The 8801-nt window shown below is 42.6% G+C and overlaps 1 protein-coding gene across 1 annotated transcript; it reads right to left on the reverse strand.

Moving 5' to 3' along the window:
* Positions 1–889: 889 nt before the first annotated feature.
* Positions 890–7368, reverse strand: LOC311058711 (uncharacterized protein; the record flags this gene model as incomplete). Its single annotated transcript, XM_084076175.1, has 7 exons — positions 7334–7368; positions 5301–5804; positions 4479–4601; positions 3670–3780; positions 3104–3181; positions 2383–2496; positions 890–1343 (listed from the first exon to the last, which is right to left on the reverse strand). Exons 2-7 carry the CDS (start codon positions 5345–5347, stop codon positions 890–892), a joined length of 927 nt encoding a protein of 308 aa, XP_083932301.1. The 5' UTR covers positions 5348–5804; positions 7334–7368.
* Between the last annotated feature and the right edge of the window lie 1433 nt (positions 7369–8801).

The following is an 8801-nucleotide window of genomic DNA, read 5'->3' on the forward strand; positions in this document are numbered from 1 at the left end:
AAATGTCTCATATACATAAACAGGATCCTGTGTTCTCAGCTGTTGGTGTTGAACTGGCTGATTCACCTAGTCTACACACAAGCAGGCTTGTGTCGATAGCAACGGAATACTTATGTTGCCTCCACTGGAGATTACTAACCCATAAACTATGAGCTTTCCTTGTATTCCCCAGAAAAATTGTGAATAGTTTGTAACAATATGACAACCTCAGAATAGTAAAAAAAAAAAAAAGCGCTCAGGGCAACCATATAAACGGAATAACAATTTAAAGGAATGTGTGTGTGTGTGTGTGTGTGTGTGTGTGTGTGTGTGTGTGTGTGTGTGTGTGTGTGTGTGTGTGTGTGTGTGTGTGTGTGTGTGTGTGTGTGTGTATAAACACTCAGTTGACAATAAATAATTTAAAGATGGACCACCTTGACATTAACAAAAACCCTACTTACAGAGTTTCAACACTTCTTAAACCTTGAAAGAACAATTTACCCTTCTTCAGGGATATCCCAAACCAACATAATGTGTGTGTGTGTGTGTGTGTGTGTGTGTGTGTGTGAGTGTGTGTGTGTGTGTGTGTGTGTGTGTGTGTGTGTGTGTGGGGGGGGGGGGGGGGGGGGGGGCTTGAATGAATGAGTAACAAGGTATATACCACAGGGTATATTCCACAGTGGCGCAAGTTCCGTCTCCACGGCAGCGTTGATGAGCGACCAGTCGGCGAATCCTCTTCTCCACCGGTTCTCCCGTTTAAACTACAGTCCGCTGCATTAAGGTCGAGCAACCGTTTTACATAAACCCGAAAAAACAAGCCTAGAGAATGTACTGTTCACAACTCTTGTAAACAAAACACCGGGAATACCCGCTGGTTCTTCCGAGACAAAACTGCACTGGAGAATAGTTTTTACACACAGTTCCATGTGTCGGAGGGATCTCCATTCTCCCATAGTCTTTTATCTTCATTGACCTGGACCAGGGTGTGTTCCTGCAGTCCTCGGACAGTGTAATGACCGCCGACATGCTTCTCACAGTAGGAGACATTACACGTCACACAGGTCTTGATGGCTCGACGTGTTTTGCTGGAGCAAACGCCACATGTTGGACTACCGCCTGTCTGCTGGAGAGCCTGCAGCGCCCAGTTCAATGCTACGTTAACAGAGAGCTCAGGACGGGCTGGGTAACTCTTCTCACACTGGAGGCACACGTAGTCTCCTGCAGGGCCTGGCTGGGACCAGTAGGTATTGATGCAGTGCTTGCAGTAACTGTGTCCACAGGGGATGGAGACCGGGTCCCTCAGGATGGAGGGACACACGGGGCATCTGGCATGGTCTGCAGTCAGTAGACTGGAGGTCAACTCACTGGGGAGAGGAGGGTGAAGAGAGAGATAGACAGTGATAGTGTTAGAGAGAACAAGATATGGGTGCAGAATGAAAGACAGAAACAATACAGTCTACTATAAAGCCCTGTTCAGACATACAAGATTCGCAGGCAATGTGTCTGCATATTTGATTTTGGTGTCATGTGTGAATGCGTGAGCATAGAGTGCGACTTGTGTTCAATATATCGCCGCTGTTGGGCAAAAACCCAGCCATCTCCATTTTTCAACTTTTTTAAAATAAGTCAGTGCTATAAACCTTTACGTCTGTGTGTGGCTTACAAATATTGAACCAATGAAAAGTATTAAAAAGCGCTTCTGACTAAAGTAAACTTTTTTCCATCATTGATTAGAATGACAAAGTCAGACCGAAAAAAAGCACATAATAGTCAGAAACCTCCCAACTGTTTTTTCCCCCCCAAATACTTCAAAGGAAGTGACATAATTACAAGTCATAAATATTTTTATACACAGTGGGAGTAGTCTACTAGAACATTTATTTTAATATTCCCCGCTGTCATTGCATGGTGACTCCTATATACTTAGGATGTTCCGTTATGATCAAAATGTCTGAATAATGTATGAATAAAGAAATCACTTTTGCGCTGAGGAAATATTTTGCGCAATAACATATGTACAAAAAAATGTGTGTGTGTGTGTGGGGGGGGGGGGGTCATCTGTCTAACGGGAAAATGGTACTACCTCCTCCTTTGGCCTCCAGAAAGGTGAGTTTTTAAGGCTGTTTTAGATTGAGCACAGCAAACTGCATTTTTTTGAGGGATGGGGTTAGACTATTCCAAACCTGGATGGAAGTGCTGTAGTCGAGACAGAAGAATTTGCCCATGTTTGTTTTATGGGTGGGTGGTACCAGATCATTGTTAGCGCTCCCTCTAGTACTGTGACTGTGGGTGTCACTAACTTTTTGGAGGTATTTAGACAGATATGCGGGCATAGGGGGCATTTCGGGCAAATTTGCTTTGCTTAACATTCCAAAGTCTTCAGTGATGACCAAGCTTCCTCACCTCAGCTCAGGAGAGACAGTCTGTCTTTTGAAGCTCATGGGTCGATCCATTGACTTGCCACTCTTCATGGACACACAGCTGGGAGAGGAACAGTCTGATCTCTCCTTCTGGAGCCTGAAAAAGCAGCTGCATGTTAGGTTTCTCCAGACAGACCGTTGACACAACAATGTTCAAATGCGTCCGTCATCCAGTCTGTGCAACGGAAGTGCTGAAAATGACAAATGCAAACTTGTCCTACTGTAAATCAAATTAGTCAAAGCCTATAGCTTGCAGAAATAAAAATAAAGTCAATCATCATCACACAGTATTTCTGCGAGCAGGCCAAAGGCCTCAATTACTGAATATCTTTGTTTTAGCATGTACAATAAAAATACATAATTGTAAAACAAAAAATAAAATCATCAACAACAATTAACTTCTATTATTATCAAAAGTCATTATCCTATATCAAAAATGCCTAATGGGTGGACGACTGGACGTGGACGTCACCGCACCAAACTTGGCTCAAATGCTGTTCAGGGGTCTGGCACGAGAATCATCACACAAAGAAAAAAAACTAAATTGCACACATACTTCAGCAGTGTTGCAGCAGTGCTTAACACTTCAAATGGCAATACCTCGGTGACCCTTGCACTGATCAGTGCAATGTAGGACTGGATTTGAAGGCCACGTAGCGGCATTCAAATCCAGTTCATTAAATCAGTGGTCTAGATTTTCTCACCATGATGAGTCTTGATGAGGACCACCTTCTTTAAAGTTACAAGGGATATCCAGGGACCAGTCACTTTTCACAGACACACTGAAACCAAGCAGAACTTTATATTGGCAACCGATATATATTGGTAATCATAATAATCATTATTATTACGATTATTCATCATTCATGTTATTGCACTGTCACATAAACATAGCACTGCTTTCACATTATACAACATGTACTGTATGACGCTTACGAGACATTTGTTTCCACATTCACGTTGATGATTACATTAATGACATCGCTGTGAATGGGTGGCAGAATCTCCCGCATTATAATGTTAAACTTGAGGGACTCAATTAAATATTCCCTGTAATCCATACTGACAGGATCCGAAGGAAGTAGTTTAGGGAGAGTTTGATTTGCATTTGATTAACGCATTTTAAATATCAATATCGGTCAATCATGTTCATTTCATTTTGAGAAGCCAAAATAACCGGGAGGCGCGATTAAAATAAGATTAATTGTGCCTCCGTGTAGAGTTAGAACGGTGCAGTTTCTACAACCTGAGGTATTTTTTAGTTTCTCACCACGAATCGTCTGGATGAGGTACATCTCCTTTGAAGTTGTGAGGTAGACCCATGGACCAGTCACTTTTCATGGACTCATAGCTAGGTGCAGGAGACCTGCACCTGCACAAACTGAAACCAAACAGATGTATGCTGTCAACCAAAGCATCAACAACAACAGTAATAAGTTATTATTGCTACTACTACTACTACTACATGCGCATTGTACTACAAACACTAATGCTAAGTCGCGATTTAGAGCATTGGTTCTCAAAGTGGGGTCCGGGGACCCCCAGGGGTACTTGAGGGGGTTCCAGGGGGTCCCCAGCTAAATGATGGATAGGAACCAAATGGACCCTTATGGGTCTGTAACTCTGAGAGTGTCCAAATGGAACCAAATGGACCCGTTAGGGTCCATTTGGTTCCATTTGGACACTCTCAGAGTTACATTAACATTGATTTTACAATATGAATTGGGGTCCCAGAGATATGAATGCCATTAAACTGGGGTCCGTAGCCTAATGCACGTCAAACTGGGGGTCCTTGAAATTAAAATGGTTGAGAATCACTGCTAGAGCCGTAAAAATTGACTCTTATGGGGGTCCCTGGCATATCTTTTCAAATGGGGGGTCCGCGGGCTAATAAGTGTCAATTTGGGGGTCCTTGACATGAAAAAGTTTGAGAACCACTGATTTAGAGAACAGTTAAGATACAAGTTAAAATGGAGATTCATGGACCATTCACTCTCTTCACTCTAATTTACACCGATACGCATCTAAATACCAAGTCAATTATGTGGGATAGAAAAAAGAAACATCTTGTGCTCCAACCTGCTCTCTTGGGTTCCGGTGGTTGTTTTGGCGTGTCCATGTGGAACCATAGAGGGCTCACTGTCCACAGCCACATCACTGCTGGCAGGTAGCTCTGTCTTCCCTTGAGTCTCCTGGACGATGCTGTGAATACCATTGTGTCTCATTCAATGTCGTGTCACTCAAAGCAAAGGCAAAATAAATATTGTCGGAATCAGGTAGGACTGACTGGGCGATATGGACAAAATAAAATATGCTATTTGCTCTGTGATGGCCTGCTATTAGTTAGTGTGGTCATTGGATTGCCTTGAATATCAACTCTGCTCTTCCTAGGTGAGCAGGGAGGGGCATTCCTGCTTGATGGCTCATGGAGGGCACCTGGCAGTGGCGGAACTATTATAAGTCAAAGCCGGGCCGGGAGGCAGAGTGCATGAACACCCCCCCCCCCCCCCGTTCAGCACCACTTCAACTCTTCAACTAATGTGCAGCAACTGACAGCTGCTCGACATAGTAAAAATGCTGGTAGGGCTATGACAGCTCTCAAATACTGTGATCACTGATATCGGTGGGATGACTTAGTGCTCTCACTTTCACAGAATGTGATTTTTGATATATATACTCATCAATAATGCCTATATAATTAGAAAGTGGTTAAGGCAAATAATAGAACAGCTATAACAGTCGGCACAGGCGATTGTGTCAGTTTGCTTATTATCATTTAAAACCAGCAAAGCCAATTCACAATATTACAATATCAAAAATCCCATTAGATATCAAGTCTCATCACAGTAGATAATATTGATATATGGATATATTGCCCATGCAGCCCTCATTGAGACCAACCTGCCATTGTTGAGGTGAGAGTTATCAGGATCCATGCCTTCCAGCATGAAGGGCCGTTCACATAGAGCACGACTATGGCGATAACTATGGATATGTGGTTTTAGGTTGTAGACTTCCCACTGACTCGTGGTAGTCTCTGTGTGTCTCTATCCCTGTTCCCCTCTTCCTGTTGTGTTTTTGTTTTAATTGTTTAAACTATATGAGTCTTTTTCTTGAGCTTTTCTCTGTTGTTTTCTGTGTTGGTTGTGTGCTGGTCGTTTTTGAGCGTACCGCCATGGAAACAAGCATCAGCTTTTAGTGATTTGATTGATTATGGTCTTTTTATTGATTAAGATTATTCTATTCTTTCTCTCTGCCTCTGGGCGGGCTCTGACACAGCTGCACTGTGCAGTGCGTGTTTGGTGCCACTGCTTACAGAATATTATGGTTCATAGTTATCGTGCTTGGTGTGTGAACGGCCCTTCAGTCTTCGTCTTGAATCCTTCAACCAATGAGGAATATGACCTGCAATTTTTGCACGCGCGCGCGCGCACACACGCACACACACACACACGCACACGCGCACACGCACACGCACACACACACACACACACACACACACACACACACACACACACACACACACACACACACACACACGTGAGGGTTAACACATTGTCCACCAGGCTAATCACAAATGGACCCTTTACAGGTCTGTAACAAGTTACTTGATAATCAGTAACATAATCCGATTACCCCAATTTAAAAAGTAACTACCAGTTACTTTCAGTTACTTTTGGATTACTTTTAAGCAAAACTCTATTTAATTAGATATAACACGTTTTACCATTATAGCAAGGCCACTTGACCTTTGGTGTTGTCAACTTTTTGACAAATGCCAGGGCAAGAAGAATAAAGCGATGATTTTTAAGTCCACGGAAATAATGAATTTAACTTGAAGGTTAAGGATGATTTAATTTTTATATAGTACAAGAATAGTGTAACTATCTGTGAAATATAACCCATTTATTTCATAAAATCATGTATTGGGAAATTACCAATATTTGTACAAAGTCATAGCCTATTGGTCTCAATATTTGTCACATTCAGCCCTGGACTTCACTGACTGTAGGGGTCACATTAATCACATTAGAATCACAGATTAGAGATTTTATGTATTTTCCCCACAAGTTATTTTCATTCAAATGAAATGTGATTGAACTTGCACTATCAATGACTTTAGTTGATTTTTCACTATTTAAAATATAGTATTTCTTAAATATTAATAATTATAGCTTGTAGATTGGCTTTTTTCACCATTGTAAATTGTTTTAAATTTATATATTTTTTTTAAAGGAAAAGTTTTTCCAACTGACAGTGGCAATATCTAGCCTCTATATGGTTCTGTATCAGTGTATGAGCAGATTTCATTCTAATTGGCTTCTAAACTTCCCATTTGGACCAAAAAGGGTTATATCTATTGTCCATCAGAGCGGTGAGATCAAAGCTTCTCTCTATTTTTGTATGATCTGTTTACAGTTATTAATTTGGATTGCTGTTGACTCAAAAGTGTTGCTTGGCTTCCGCGCATTTTAAGATGGAATATACAAACCTATCACTGATTATGTGCAGCGTTTCACTTGATGTTGACTGACTGTCAGTGTCTGGTGTGTTTGTGTTTACCATTACCGTATTGACAGAGGTGCGCGCTGTGCGCTCTGCCCGTCTCCACGAATCCATTGCAGCCTATGCGGAGTGTGCGCTCTTGCGGGTGGTTGTTGGTGGTGTTATAATAATGTATACCTTGTTTGTAAAATTGATGAGGGGAAGGGAAGAATGTAATCCGCCTGTAACCCCCGTTACTACACCCCCTTTACTGTAATCCAGATTACACATTTTAAAATGTACTGTAAAACGTTACCGTTTTTTTCTACTCTGATTACGTAAATTAAAGGGTTTGAGAACCACTGATCTATGGGATGGATGGGATCTATATTTTGAATTTCCCCTTACAATGCAAGTGTCATTATATTTTTGAGTAGCAGTAAGCCTACCTGAGACTGAGGAGACCCGAGACCCGAGTAGGATCACCCGGCCGGGGGATCACCCGGCCGGGGAAGCGGTGCTACAGCGGGAAGAGTCGCAATAAGTGTTGAACGCGGTGCACATCATGTTGTTTACGGAAGCGAAACAAACTCGTAACAAAAAGTAAATCCCAAAAAGCTGTCAGGAAATGCCTTTTAGGTTTGTAAGTAACTCCCCATGCTGAGCTGAGCTCGTTCCGCTATGTCCTTCCTATTATTGTTAATTTGTTCAGCTCTCTCTAGAGTTGCTGAAAGTTTGACTGTTGAGTCTTCTTCTTCTGCTTCTGCTTCGTCTGCTTCTTCAGGTTTATGGCGGCTCGCAACCGTTTGACCATACAGATGAAAATTTGTTGGCCAGTGAAAATTTGTTGGCCTACTAATAGGCTACAGTGAAATCGGACTGAATGACTCATTCAGTGAGTAACGCTTCTCTAATCTAATTTACGAATTCCAATCTGGTTTCAGAACAAACCACTCCACTGACACATGCCTTCTCTATTTGAACGACTCTATCAAACAAGATGTCGACAAGGGCAAATATTGCGGCATGGTCATGCTGGACCTCCAGAAGGCTTTTGACACCGTTAATCACCCAATTATGATCAATAAGCTCAAAGCAATAGGCTTTGATGACACGTCGGTGAACTGGATGAGATCCTACCTGGAAGGGAGGGAGCAAGTGGTGGAAGTAAACGGCACCCAGTCCCCTCCCCTCCCAGTGACTTGTGGTGTTCCTCAAGGAAGCATACTAGGACCACTACTGTTCCTGATATATGAATGATATGTCCTCAGCTTGCGACTGCAAACTGTTCCTGTTCGCAGATGACTCGGCTCTGCTGGTCTCGGACAGGGACAGGCTGCAGGTTGAGAAAACTCTCAGCACTGAACTCAACAAGATCTGCATCTGGCTCTCCGACAACAAACTCTCATTACACCTGGGTAAAACTGAATCCATCCTCTTTGGGTCCAACCCTAACCTTAGAAAGGCTGAGAGTTTCACGATCAAAGTGGGTGAAAATGTTATCACAAGAAAGGAGGAAATTACCTACCTGGGTTCCATCTTGGAGGCAAACCTCTCAGGTGACAAAAACGCTGAAAAGACGATCAAAAAGGTCCACAAAATAACACGGAGGATGTGGAGGCTTGTTCGTAAAGTCAGTAAGAATACTCTGAAGATTCTTGTAGGGGCCCTCATACAAGGTCATTATGATTATGCATGCACCTCGTGGTATCACAACACCTCCAAGGCCCTAAAAACAAGGCTCCAAACATCCCAAAACAAACTTGTAAGGCTACTTCTTGGCCTCAATTACAAAGCCCATCTAACCCATGCCCATTTTGCTAGGCTTGGATGGCTTAGGGTTGAGGACAGAGTACAGCAACTTGCTATGGGCCTGGTCTTTAAGATACACCACAACATTGGGATCCCCCTGTATTT

The sequence above is a fragment of the Gymnoscopelus microlampas genome, assembly GCF_963454915.1.
Source record: "Gymnoscopelus microlampas genome assembly, chromosome: 13".
NCBI lineage: Eukaryota > Metazoa > Chordata > Actinopteri > Myctophiformes > Myctophidae > Gymnoscopelus > Gymnoscopelus microlampas.